This window comes from Schistocerca piceifrons, chromosome 5 (assembly GCF_021461385.2).
Source record: "Schistocerca piceifrons isolate TAMUIC-IGC-003096 chromosome 5, iqSchPice1.1, whole genome shotgun sequence".
Taxonomy (NCBI): Eukaryota; Metazoa; Arthropoda; class Insecta; order Orthoptera; family Acrididae; genus Schistocerca; species Schistocerca piceifrons.
This window is the reverse complement of record NC_060142.1, coordinates 520,441,402-520,456,189: the sequence shown is the minus strand read 5'-3', so window position 1 is coordinate 520,456,189 and position 14,788 is coordinate 520,441,402. Positions and strand designations below refer to the sequence as shown.

General features: G+C 39.4%; 1 protein-coding gene across 1 annotated transcript in view; it reads right to left on the bottom strand.

Annotated features, from left to right (window-relative positions):
- Positions 1-14,788, bottom strand: part of LOC124799322 (multiple epidermal growth factor-like domains protein 8) — a 380,153-nt gene that overhangs the window by 253,342 nt on the left and 112,023 nt on the right. Inside the window, exon 7 of the mRNA XM_047262911.1 lies at positions 9,040-9,321. Within this exon, the coding sequence (XP_047118867.1) occupies positions 9,040-9,321 (282 nt within the window). The remainder of the gene's footprint in view (positions 1-9,039; positions 9,322-14,788) is intronic.

Below are 14,788 nucleotides of genomic sequence, written 5' to 3'. Positions count from 1 at the left end.
GGAAAAAAGGACAGGAATTCGCGCGCGCGTGCGCTGCGCGCGCGCGCACACACACACACACACACACACACACACACACACACACACACACACACACACACACATATCCATCCGCACATACACAGACACAAGCAGACATTTGTAAAGGCAAAGAGTTTGGGCAGAGATCTCTTTGCCTTTACAAATGTCTGCTTGTGTCTGTGTATGTGCGGATGGATATATATATGTGTGTGTGTGTGTGTGTGTGTGTGTGTGTGTGTGTGTGTGTGTGTGTGTGTACGCGCGCGAGTGTATACCTGTCCTTTTTCCCCCCCTAAGGTAGGTCTACAGAAGAATGCTGAAGATTAGATGGGTAGATCACATAACTAATGAGGAAGTATTGAATAGGATTGGGGAGAAGAGAAGTTTGTGGCACAACTTGACCAGAAGAAGGGATCGGTTGGTAGGACATGTTCTGAGGCATCAAGGGAACACCAATTTAGTATTGGAGGGCAGCGTGGAGGGTAAAAATCGTAGAGGGAGACCAAGAGATGAATACACTAAGCAGATTCAGAAGGATGTAGGTTGCAGTAGGTACTGGGAGATGAAGAAGCTTGCACAGGATAGAGTAGCATGGAGAGCTGCATCAAACCAGTCTCAGGACTGAAGACCACAACAACAACAACAAGGTAAGTCTTTCTGCTCCCGGGATTGGAATGACTCCTTACCCTCTCCCTTAAAACCCACATCCTTTCGTCTTTCCCTCTCCTTCCCTCTTTCCTGATGAAGCAACCGTTTGTTGCGAAAGCTTGAATTTTGTGTGGATGTTTGTGTGTCTATCGACCTGCCAGCACTTTCGTTTGGTAAGTCACATCATCTTTGTTTTTAGATATACGTTTCCCACGTGGAATGTTTCCCTGAAAAAAGTCACTTCTTAATTCCTGCCAGTATATATTGTAAATGTGAGAAAATTGTACATGGAGAAGACACTACAGAACATACACAGAAATCTACTCAATCTACTGACTGCTATAACAAAATGACATGTAACTGAAAGTCACTGTGATACTGGCTGTACCCTAACATAGTTCCCAGAAAAACATTTAATAACCTACATACATGTAAATCATACATTAACAAGAGACCCAGCAAGATTTTAGTGGATGTGAATCAACTGAAAATTTGCATTCCAGTCCGAGCTGCCAGAGATGGCAGTCATGTGTGCATGCTTTTAGTTGTGGCTGTTGGCAACTCAACCTGTCGTCTTTATATTGAGTAGCAATCTAACCTTTTCCTTAAGTTTGAAGAAGATGTTAGACATGAATAAGATAGAAAAAAAAAGTATTGTTGTGGCGATACCAAACAGATGTGATATGACCTTTAATGTGTGTGTTAACAAAGAGATCCATAAAACTAATGATAAAATTAAACTACTATATTCCATTTACACAAAATAAAATGTAATAGATATTAATCTGATGGAGAAAAATTTGCACATTGAGTACGGTGAGCATCTAAACCACCATGGGAAAAATATGTGTGTTAGCACATAAACAAAATTAAAATTATAAATCAAATGCACAAAGACCATACACTTGTTTTAAATGACAGTTTTTCTGTGAATGCTTATGTACTCCCTCCTTTTTTATACATAGAGAAAACGACATTATATGGAAGGAGGGGTAGAAACTGTGTTAAGAGTAAACTGTAGCTGATTAATACAGTCAGATAATTGTGTTGCTCTAGATCAAGTATCTTTCTGCACAATAATAATAATCTCCTTCTTGATATGACTGTACAACCTCTTAGAGGTAAAACCAATTATCTACAGTACTGACTTGAATGAATTAACTGCAGTGTTTTATGTGCAATGAACACTGTACGAAAGACTCTGAAGAAAACTTCTGTGTTCCTTTTGGATACTTGCTAGTTACCAGCTCCTACAAAACAAGTATCTCACATGGTGGGGCCTCAACCTACAGGGTGATCCGTTTCTTTTGTCAGAAAAGTAAAACACTACTGCTTGTTAATGGAACATACATGTGTAGGAGAGTCTGGAGCTTGTGTCTGAAGTTTGTGTAACAGGACATTACCACTCAACAAATCCGCCACTGCAAATGCAGCACATATCATACCTTGTAGCCATGTTGCACCATGTGGCACACAGCATTTCTGGAGTGATTTGCTGAAGGTCATTTACAGTATGATACAATACAAACGCATATTAAAAAGTTGTTCCATGCTGGTATCTCCCAACCATAGACTCACTACTTAATTTAAGTAATACTCCATAAATACCTAGAATTTAGGCGCGCGCGCGCGCACACACACACACACACACACACACACACACACACACACACACACACATTCTGATGAATGGAAATAGAAGAGAGAAAAGGGGGAAAAAAGAACAGAATGAAAGAATATATACAATGTTTACAATCAAGAACGAGGTATCCCACAACAAACAGACTTCAGGGGCAGGTGGAGGAACAATAGTGGGGCCATCAGCACACTTATCTGAGCATGAACCTAGAACAGGGCAAACTGTCAATGGGAGAAATGAAGGAAGACATGCTGGGCATGTACAATGGGAAATCCAGAATGAAGCCACAACAATAGTGAAAGGATAGGAAGCTACTCACTACATATCTACTTCAACATTGTTGATGTATGACAAATGAAGGTAAGTAGTTTCGTTCTAATCCAAAGATGAGTGCTATAAGTCTGCACGTGTATTATCAATCAATAACTCTATGCAAGTTTCCAGCTATGTCACACTCAATCAGTTATAAAATATCTCTCAGAAATTTACAATTTATTGGGTCTCGTGCCACAATGAGTATTTTTTCAGAAGTTGGCCCATTCACTTAAATATGGAAGATATTTAAAATAACCTATCACATACTTTATGAACAAAGAGTTGTTGCTCATATTAATAAACATTAATCAAGGAAAAACTCTGTTACTGTTCAGACAAACGATTTAGGCATTACTTGTGTCAGAGAGAAGCAGTGTGTAAAAAGTTTAGCAGAGGTGGTGGTGGGGAGGCTGTAGACAGGTACCTTTGGAGATCAAGGCAAGTGAGGCTTTAGAAGTAAAGAATATGTGTTGGAGGAAGAGTTTCCATACTATTCAGGGAATCTGATGTTGGGTGGGAGGCGGCTCCAAATGGTGCAGATTGTAAAGTAGCTATTGAAGTTATTGGTGATGTGCTCAATGGGTGGTTAGTCGATATGCCCACATAAAAGACTGTTGATTAGTAGCAACTGAGTTGGTATACTAAGTGCCACTATTGGGACAGAATGTAAGTACTGATGTCTGATTTCATGACCAAGTCACAGATTTTTGTCTATATATCCACTCACGGGGAAGTATTTGTGGGTGAGAAGATAATTCATTATCTGTACAAAGAATGAAATGATACATTTGGATTTGGCAGGAAATTGAGACATACAGTGGTGATGAGTGTGCATTTTGGATGCTCAGCAGTGAAGCTATTGCGCTCTCACTAAAACGTTTTTAGACAAAGGGGGATAACATATTTTAAATTCAGAAATTCATGCCATAAAATCTTTGATACAAAGTCATTAAGCCCACACCAAACTCTTTCACTACATGCACGCATCACACTCTAGAGCGAAAAAAAAAGAAAGAAAGAAAGTAAAAGTGTTCATTTCTCCTTCTCTTAAAATTACGTTCATCTGGATTGCATTATGACTTCTTAGTCTTCAAACCCAAGCATTTCTCAGACACCCATAAATTTTTGTAGGGAGTTTCATTCAAATGCTTTTAGGTTGTGGCAGGGGTCACACTTCCAACCCACATGTAAAAACTGGTTGTTCTTACAATTAAATAGGTCTTAAATATCAGCAAGTTTCCATTATAGGTCATGTATCTGGTTTGTACACATTAGCTGGTGAGTATCTCATATTATCATCACACACAAGGTTTAAAACAGTTTGCATAGCTTCCACATAGTTGAAAAAAGACAACATGGCTACTGAGAAGCTGCAACACAACTTTACATTGCTCTAGGACTAGTTTCAATGCCATTGTTATTGTTATTGTTATTATTATTATTATTATTTCTTTTCTTTCTCAGACGTTATGTCTGGCTAAAAATGGAAAGTGACGCGGACCTTGATCAAGCGTGACTTCCTTTTAACTGTACGGTATATGTTATATTGCATTTAGGAACTTTCGGGTAATTGAACATGTATCAATAATTACAAATTTCTGTAGTTGTATATATACGTTTGGATGTAGCTGTATTGGGTTGATGTACTGGTGGATATTGTGTGGTATGACTCCTGTAGTTGATAGTATAATTGGTATAATGTCAACTTTATCCTGATGCCACATGTTCTTGACTTCCTCAGCCAGTTGGATGTATTTTTCAATTTTTTCTCCTTTTTCTTCTGTATATTTGTTGTATTGGGTATGGATATTTCGATTAGTTGTGTTAATTTCTTCTTTTTATTGATGAGTATGATGTCAGGTTGTGACATGGTCTACTGTTTCTATTTGTTGCTTGCAAAGTCTGCATTTATCTGTTGTGGTATTGGGATCTTTAATAATATGCTTGCTGTAATATCTGATGTTTATTGTTTGATCCTGTATTGCAATCATTAATCCTTCTGTCTCACTGTATATATTGCCTTTTCTTAGCCATGTGTTGGATGCGTCTTGATCGATGTGTGGCTGTGTTAGATGATACGGGTGCTTGCCATGTAGTGTTTTCTTTTTCCAATTTACGTTCTTCGTATCTGTTGATGTTATGTGATCTAAAGGGTTGTAGAAGTGGTTATGAAATTGCAATGGTGTAGCCGATGTATTTATATGAGTGATTGCTTTTTGTATTTTGCTAGTTTCTGCCCGTTCTATAAAGAATTTTCTTAAATTGTCTACCTGTACATAATGTAGGTTTTTTTATGTCGATAAATCCCCTTCCTCCTTCCTTTCTGCTTAATGTGAATCTTTCTGTTGCTGAATGTATGTGATGTATTCTATATTTGTGGCATTGTGATCGTGTAAGTGTATTGAGTGCTTCTAGGTCTGTGTTACTCCATTTCACTACTACAAATGAGTAGGTCAATATTGGTATAGCATAAGTATTTATAGCTTTTGTCTTGTTTCTTGCTGTCAATTCTGTTTACAGTATTTTTGTTTGTCTTCATCTATATTTTTCTTTTAGTTCTTCTTTATTATTTGTATTATCTATTCCTATTTTTGTCTGTATCCTAGATATTTATAGGCATCTGTTTTTTCCATCGCTTCTATGCAGTCACTGTGGTTATCCAATATGTAATCTTCTTGTTTAGTGTGTTTTCCCTTGACTATGCTATTTTTCTTACATTTGTCTGTTCCAAAAGCCATATTTATATCATTGCTGAATACTTCTGTTATCTTTAGTAATTGGTTGAGTTGTTGATTTGTTGCTGCCAGTAGTTTTAGATCATCCATGTATAGCAAATGTGTGATTTTGTGTTGGTACGATCCAGTAATATTGTTTCCATAATTTGTATTGTTTAGCATGTTTGACAGTGGGTTCAGAGCAAGGCAGAACCAGAAAGGACTTAATGAGTCTCCTTGGTATATTCCACGCTTAATCTGTATTGGCTGTGATGTGATATTATTTGAATTTGTTTGGATATTAAGTGTGGTTTTCCAATTTTTCATTACTATGTTTAGGAACTGTATCAATTTAGGATCTACTTTGTATATTTCCAATATTTGTAATAACCATGAGTGGGGTACACTATCAAAAGCTTTTTGGTAATCAATGTATGCGTAGTGTAGTGACCTTTGTTTAGTTTTAGCTTGATATGTCACCTCTGCATCTATTATCAGTTGCTCTTTACATCCTCGTGCTCCTTTGCAACAGTGTTTTTGTTCTTCATTTATAATTTTGTTCCGTGTTGTATGTGTCATTAATTTCTGTGTAATGACTGAAGTTAATATTTTGTATATTGTTGGTAGGCATGTTATGGGGTGATATTTAGCTGGGTTTGCTGTGTCTGCTTGGTCTTTAGGTTTCAGATAAGTTATTCCATGTGTAAGTGTATCAGGGAATGTGTATGGGTCTGCAATGTAATTGTTAAATAATTTAGTTAGATGTGAATGTGTTGAGGTGAACTTCTTAGCCAGATATTTGCTATTTTATCTTTTCCAGGGGCTTTCCAATTATGCGTAGAATTAATTGCTCGGGTGACTTCATGTTGCAAAATTATCACTTCAGGCATTTGTGGTATCATCTTGTAAGTGTCTCTTTCTGCTTGTATCCACCGTGCACGTCTGTTATGTTGTACCGGGTATGACCATTTGTTGCTCCAGAACTGTTCCATGTCTGTTATGTTTGGTGGATTGTCTATTTCAATGTGTGTGTTATCTATTGTCTGGTAAAATCTCTTTTGGTTTGTGTTGAATGTTTGGTTTTGTTTCCTTCTATTTTCACTTTCTTTGTATCGTCTAAGTCGTTCGGCCAACGCTTGTAATTTCTGCTTCTTTTCATCTAATTGCTCTATCGCTTCTTGTTGTGAGATTTTACCTAACCTTTTTCGTTTTTTTTCTGACATTTCATTTCTTATAAATTGTGTTAGCTGTCCGATGTCTTTTCTCAGTTTTTCTATTCTGATCTGTAGCCTGTGTTGCCATGTTGGTTTTGTGGGTTTCTTCTGTGTGTTGGTTGGTTCTGATCTCTGCCTAGTGTGTATATTTAGTGTAGTGAGTGCTCCTATATAAACCAGTAGTTGTAACTCTTCCATAGTTGTATTTTCATTTATTTTGTTGTGTATGAGTGTGTTGATAGTTGTTGTTGTTGTTTCGACTTGTGAGTTATTTGGTGGTCTATGCAAGAATGGTCTAATGTCTGTATTTGTGTCTTTGTATTCTATATATGTCAGCTGAAATTTTTCTTCTATTTCTAACATGTGTGTCACTTCGTGTTCTATTTGTGCTTGTTCTGGTGGCTGTCTTAAGATTTTGTTTTCCTCTGATTGTTTAATTGACACGTGTTGTTCTTGGTTTGTTTGCTCTGGGATGTTTGCGTCCATTACTGTATTTTCTTCTTCTTCTGATTGCACATTATTTTGTTCCAGTATTTGTTGTACTTGTTGTTTGATGTTTTCTAATACTGACTGGGGTATCCTGTTATTTTTTATTATTACACGGATCTGATCAGCTAGTCGTTGTTCTGTTAAAAATTTTAATTCTGGGTATCTGGTAATAAATGTTGTGTATACTTGTGATCTGTATCTAGCTGTGTTGGTTCCTAAGTTTGTTGCTTGGTAATAACAGAACATGAGGTGTTGGTTAACTTCATCTGACCATCTCATCCTCTGTCTTTGTTTTCCTTCTAGGGTGGTTGCAGGAAGCATATCCTGCAAAACACCTCTATTTGGATTTAAATCATTTTCCGTGTGGCTAGCAGTGTCGTTACCGTTGTGGATGGGCATAGGATTCAAGCGTTGTCCCCATCCATGACTGCTTGTCCGAGGCTTCATTAGTTCTGTCCTGAACCAACTAATCACACTAAAAGGGGGCTTAGCCCTATTAGTGGTTTGTTCTTTTCGTCGCCTTTTACGACTGGCAGAACATACCGGAGGCCTATTCTTTTCCCGGACCTCCACCAGGATTATTATTATTATTATTATTATTATTATTATTATTATTATTATTATTTGTTCAGTGTAACAGTGTAAAAGACAAGCACATACACAATTGTTTACAATGTTTTATTATTCATGGGACATGACAACAGCAGCTCACGATAGTTAGCCACTATGAGTCAATTATGTCAACCAGATAATAACCATGTTATTCAATTAGTCTAAAGACAAGACCAAGTTAATCAGTTTGTTACTCTGATCAAGCTATAGGTTAAGCAGAACTGCAAAGATACAATTGCTCTGTTTAACTCAGCTGCAAAGTTGAAGCACATTCTACCACAGATGTCCAGTTCTTTTGGTGCTTCATATGATGTTTGTTAACATTATGAAATGCCTGTTAAAAATCAACAACAAGAAAGTGTAGACTGGTGCTACATTAATAATTTTTATGGCATTTGACTGGTGGCAGTTTGTCCAAGGCCTCCTAACTCTGTCACAAAACCACACTGATGCTCTTCGAAGATATTTCAGTGAACTGTTTTATCCTTTCGTTTGGTACTTCTGTAAATATCCTGCATGTTTTACTTAGTAATACTACACCTCTACAGTTAAGTTTTCTCCTTTGTGATACATAGGGTACATTACACCAGTTTTCCAAAATTCTGCCTCGCTTTCATTTTCCCATATGTTGGTTATTAGTGCACGTGTTTTGCATATTACGGGATGAGTACCGTATTTTGTAAGTTCTGAGGCTACACCAACTATGACAGTCGCATATTATCAATCAGTTTATACCTGACTCCACCTCGTGCAATGATGCTCCTGCTCCTCTTGCTCCAACAGACATCTTAATATCTAGGATCATGATCAGTATGTCTTCAAAATATTCTACCCATCTTTCCACAATTTTTGCTCTTTTCTAACTATCTCACAGTCTCTAGCTTTACATGTATTTATTGTTCACTGGTGTTTTTGCTCTATTCTGTTCCATCAGTCCTTCCTTTTCGAATTTCACTTCAGCAGTTCTTTTCTCACATGTATTCTATGGGCAATTGATCTTAATTTCTTCTCATTCTTCTCACCGTTCTCTCCCCGTCTTAATCTCTGTAACATCTCCCTTCTTACCATTATTCCATTCTCATGAATGTATAGAAAAGAAAGAAAACATCTTGATAATCTACCTATGCAATGAAAGAAATATCTGTAGGGGCAGTACGATTGCCAATATCATCAAAGTTTATTCTAACACTTAATGAGGACAGTTCACTGCAGATAAATATTTATATATTTACATTTTTACAAATAACAAATATCTTGCAACGATAAATAATCTACACAGAACGTACAATCTGAAAATTAATTATTATCTAAGTTTCTAGTTGAATACGATGCAACAAATATTTTAACAATATGTATGAATTTGACCAACATATAAGATTCAACATACCTATAATAGTGCTTGTATGAAATGCTCTCTCCCGTGGAACATAGGTGTCACGGAGATGGGCCCGAGGGTAATGAACCTCTGACCAATGCTTGCTATCCAGTTGAAAGGAAAACATTCTATCACTCAGCTTTGAGAAACGAGCAACACCTACCACAATGCCTCCATAGACAATCAAAGAGTTTGTTTGTGGGTGGTATACAGTTGTATGTGCAACCATTCGGACATCTAGCTCCTTTCCACCACGTGCATGTATCTCAGACCACTGTTCATCTTCTGGATTATCTGCAGAAATAACAAACATTCTTACTTCAGTACCTATTTCTATAAAGAAAAGAAAGCAGAGCACAACAAAGTTTAAACATTTCTAAGCTCATTTCACTTCTTTAAAAAACTGCTTTCTAAAAAATCAAAAAATCACTACACATTAATGAAAGTACACTGAATAGAATAAATGAAGATGTGAGGAATTATGTGGCACTGGTAAATAACTCAAGCACCAATGTGCAGGAGTACATAATACATTGTCTGCCACAGGAGCAGCATGGAAAGGGAAAATAAATGGCAAAGAAAAAAAGAAAAACACATTCTCTTAGCTTACCTTTGAGACTGGCAAATAATACATTCATAAAATACCTAGCAAATTCATAATACTGACCAAAACCTTCAACTTAAAAGCCTAAAATCTAGCTTCCCACATGAACCATACCAACCACTTCTTTCACCAATGCTCCACATTAAATACATGAACATACCTCTTGCCCATGGTCTTGGTGCTATTGGACACTACATCTCCCATGTCCTTCAGACTACAAACCCGCAACCTCATTCCTCGGACACCTTATTAACTATGTTCTAACACACAACTACTCCTCCTTTGAAGGGAAGGTATACAAACAAATCCACGGCACAGCAATGGGAATCTGCATGGCATCCTCATATGCCAACCTGTTTATGGGCCGTACTGGGGAAACCTTCCTAGCCCCCAAAACCAAAAACTCCTGATCTGGCTCCAGTTCGTTAATGATATCTCCATGATCTCAACTCAGGGCTAGGGCACCCTATACTCATTCCTTCATCATTTCAACCCTTTCTCTCCAATCCACTTAAATTGTTCCATCTCAACCCAGCATGCCAAATTCCTGGACAGTGACCTCCTCCTCTCAGAGGGCTCCATCCACACCTTTGTCCACAATAAACCCACCAAACACCAACAGTATCAGCATTTTGGCAGCTGCTATCCCTTCCACATCAAAAAATGGTTCTCATACAGCCTAGCCACACACAGATGGCATATCTGCAGCTCCCTTGCCCAGTATGCTGACAGTCTCACAAAGGCCTTTACAGACAGGTACCATCCACCAGATCTGGTCTGCAAATAGATTTCCTATGACATGCCCACACACCCCAAACCCTTACACCATCCCAGAAAGAAGCTACAAAGGAGCACCCCCTTCGTCACCCAGTACCATCCACGACTGCAACAACTGAACCACATCCTTCCTCTGGACTTTTTATTATCTATCATCATGCTCTGATATAAGCAAAATCTTACCCAAGATCCTTCCCACTCCTCCTAAAGTGGCGTTCTGTCACCTACTCTTGACCCACATCCTAGTCCATACCCACACCACTCCCAAACACAATCCATTGCCACAGAGATCAAACCCTGTGGAAAACCCAAGAGCAAGATCTGCCCAATCCATCCACCCAGCACTTCCTATTCCAGTCCTGTTACAGGCTTATCCTACCACATCAGACGCTGGGCTACATGTGAAAACAGCCATGTCATGTGCCAGCTCTATTGCAACCATTGCTAAGTGTTTTATAATGGTATGACTACCAACCAGCTCTCCACCAGGATGAATGGCAACCAACAAACTGTGATCAAGAACAAAAATAAGCTGTACCACCCTATTGCACAACATACAACTGAACATAACCTGCTTGATTTCAATGGCTGTTTCATGACCTGGGCCATCTGTATCCCCCCCCCCCCCCCCCTCCATCACCAGCCTTTCTGAAATGTGCAGATGGCAGTTATCCTTGTAAGACATTCTCCGCTCCTGAAATCATCCTGTCCTCAACCTACAGTAGCCTACTGTTCCCACACTGCCCACCCAACAATTTCTGTCCCTCTGACATATCATCTCCTGCCAACTCACGATCCCTCACCCTCGCTGTGCACTGCTCTCTGCCAATGCACCTACCAATCTTTTACCCTTCTCTGCTCCTCTTCTTTCCACTCGCTTTTTTCCGCTTCCCTCCCACCCCAACAGACTCCTGCATCAGGTAACCTTGTCTGCCACCTCTACTCCCTGCACATTCCACCAGGCAGCACTGTTTCCTCTTGCCACACTGTTCCTCTTGCACCATCCGTACCCTGCTATGACACCCCCACCACCCTTCCCCACACCACTACAGATTGTTGCTTCCATTCAATGTGTTCCAGTTCAGCCTGGCCTGAGCAGCAAGAGATTGCGGTCATATGTGTGTATGAGGTGTGCTTGCATGTGCGAACGCATGTGTGTATCCTTATCTGACGAAAACTTTGCCCAAAAGCTTAATGCATAGTAGTCTTTTCATTGTGCCTGTCGCAACTCAATATATCATCTTTACAGGGAGCAGCAATGCAAAGACGTTAATATTTTCAGAAACATGTATCTGGCATCACTGAAATTATGAAACTAGAAGAAGGAGCATGTTAAGAACAAATTTGAGATTTGACAATGACATTGTAATTCTGTCAGAGACACCAAAGGATTTGGAATGGATATTCTCTTGGAAGGTCAATGTAAGGTGAACATTAAAAAAAGCAAAACAAGAATAATGGCATGTAGTCTAATTAAATCAAGTGTTTGCGGAGGGAATCAGATTAGGAAATGAGGCTCTGAAAGTAGCAGATGAGTTTTGCTACTTGGGTAGCATAATAACTGATGCCACCCGAAAAAGAGAAGATATAAAATGTACGAGGTCTATTCAAAAAATTCCAGAAAATTCATAATTTCATGTCAATGGTGTGTTGGAGCGAAATGCAGTTGACATCCCTGCATACATCTGTGTTTACTGTGTAACTGCCAGAAGGTTCATTGTTCTATGTCTCTTAGTTATTGTTCACTGCTGTATTGAGCAGAATGTTGTGCAGCACAGTTTGTGAATTTCGAGATGGCAGGGCTAGAGGAGCAATGCGTCTGTATTAAATTTTGTTTGAAACACAAGAAAATCTTTACAATGATGCAGGAAACCTATGATGGCAAGTGTTTCAGCCATATTCAGTGTTAAAAATGGTTCACATGGTTTAAAAGTTGTCTTACGGAAGTTAAACATGACCCCGTTCAGGGCACTCTTCAACGTCACCAATGACACTCACATCAGGAATATCAACGAAATTATGCATGCCAATCGAACACTGACTGTCTGAGACATTACTGAAGAATGTAAAATTTCAGTTGCATCATGGCATGAAATCCTGACACAGCACCTCGGAATGTCCTGTGTTGCCGTCAAGTACATCCCTAGGCCCATGAGTCAGACCAGAAAGACCTTTGCCTTGCAATCTGTGAAGAGATTTTAAATCATTCAAATGAGAACAAGATGTTCCTAATGAGAATTATAACTGGTGATGAGATGTGGGTCTATGGTTATGATGTTGAGACCAAGGTTCAACATTCAAATGGGTTGGGATAGGTTTTGCAAGACCTTTGAAGAATTAGTTCATCATGAATTTGTGCCACAGGGTACTACTGAAACATGTTACAATGCCAGCGGGAAAATGCGAGAAGGAAACAGCCTGAAATGTGGTGACAAAATTCATGGCTCTTGCATCACAATAATGCAGCCACACTTTCATCCCTGTTGGTGCAAGACTATTGCACAAAAAATGAAATCAATGTGGTGCCTCATCCTCCGTACTCTTTAGACCTGGCTCCTGTGGACCTTCTCTTTATTTCCGAAGTTGAAAACCCTGTTGAAAGGACGAAGATCTGCAATGATAGACGAGATTAAAAAAAAATCGCAGGCAGCGCTTTGCGCGATCCAGCAAGAGGCGTACCAAGATTTTTTCTGGAAGCGCAAACAGCATTGGGAGCAGTGTATCTACTGTGAAGGAGAGCATTTCGAAGGAGACCATGCACAATAAGTAAAAAGTAAGCATAAAAAATTTTGTGGACAAAGTTCTGTAATTTTCTGAACAGACCTCTTAGACTGGCAATGGATAGGAAAATGTTTACGAAGAAGAGAAAATTGTTAACATCAAATATTGATTTAAGTGTTTGCAAGTCTTTTCTTAAAGTATTTGTATGGAAGGTAGCCACGTATGGATGTGAAACATGGGCAATAAACAGCTTAGACAAGAAGAGAATACAAACTTATGAGGAGATACATAGATACATATGAGAAGAAATATAAAAATCAGTAAATCTTAAACATAGTGTTTAATTTGAAAATAACCATTTTAAACTGGTGTCATTTATTATTAATGTGAAAGTAACCATTTTAAACCAGTGTCATTTATTATGAAATGAAGAGAATCATATTACTGACAGAGTTGAGTCCAAGAATGTACTAGGATAAAAAGCCAAACAACATTCCTCCAGAATCCAAACATCATCTCCCCCATTTGCTTCACCTAGTCCTCCTCAAACCATCAAGCCACCTTCCTCAATGGTTACATCAGTATCTATGTCCACACCAAATGTACCACACACCAGCAATACCTCCACTTCAATGGCTACCACCCATTCCATACCAAGAAGTCCCTTCCATACAGCCTACCGACCTGTGGCTGCTGCATCTGTAGTGAGGAGCAGTCCCTCTCGAAGTTTGAAGGGCCTCACTGATGCCTTCACAGGCCATAATTACCCTCTCAACCTTGTACACAAACAGATTGTCCACACTTTATCTCTCCAGTCACCCACCACCTCCCAACCTCCCACCGTCTGGCCACAGAGGAGCGTTCCACTCATGACCCAATACCACCCATGACTTGAGCAACATTGTCTGCCAGAGTTTTGACTACTTTTTGTTGTGCTCTGAAATGAGGAATGTTCTACCCACTATCCTTCTTACCCCTTCCACAGTGGTAGTCTGCTGCCCAGCAAACCTACACAATATCCTCGTCCATCCCAACATAAACCCTGCATCAACCCTTTGCCAAAAGGCTCATACCCCTGTACTACACCTAGATGCAAGACCTTTCTCATACATCCTCCCACCACCACCTATTTCAGTTCAATCATAAGCATCACCTATCACATCAAAGGCAGGGCTACCTGTGAAACCAATCATGTAATCTACAAGCTAAGCTACAACCAATGTGCTGCATTCTACGTATGCATGACAAACAATAAGCTGTCTGTCCACATAAGTGGCCACCGACCAACTGTGGTCAAGAAACTGTTGGATCACCCAATTGCTAAGCATGCTTCCCAACACCATGTTCTTCATTTCAATGACTGCTTCGCAGCCTACACCATCTGGATCCTTCTTTCAGCTTTTTCTGAACCATGCAGGAGGGAACTCTCCATGCAACATATCTTACGTCCCCACAACCCTCATTCCACCAGCGCACCCTAGTCTCTTTATTTCTCTCCTCTTCCACTGCCTTCCCCCTTCCCTCCACCCCCCCCCCCCCACCCACCCACCTCAAGGCCCTCTGTCTAACCTCCTGACAACACCTACCTGCCCTACCTTGCTCCCACAAGCCCACCACTCAGATTGTCTGCCCCATCATGTGCAGTTGCTCAAAGTCTGG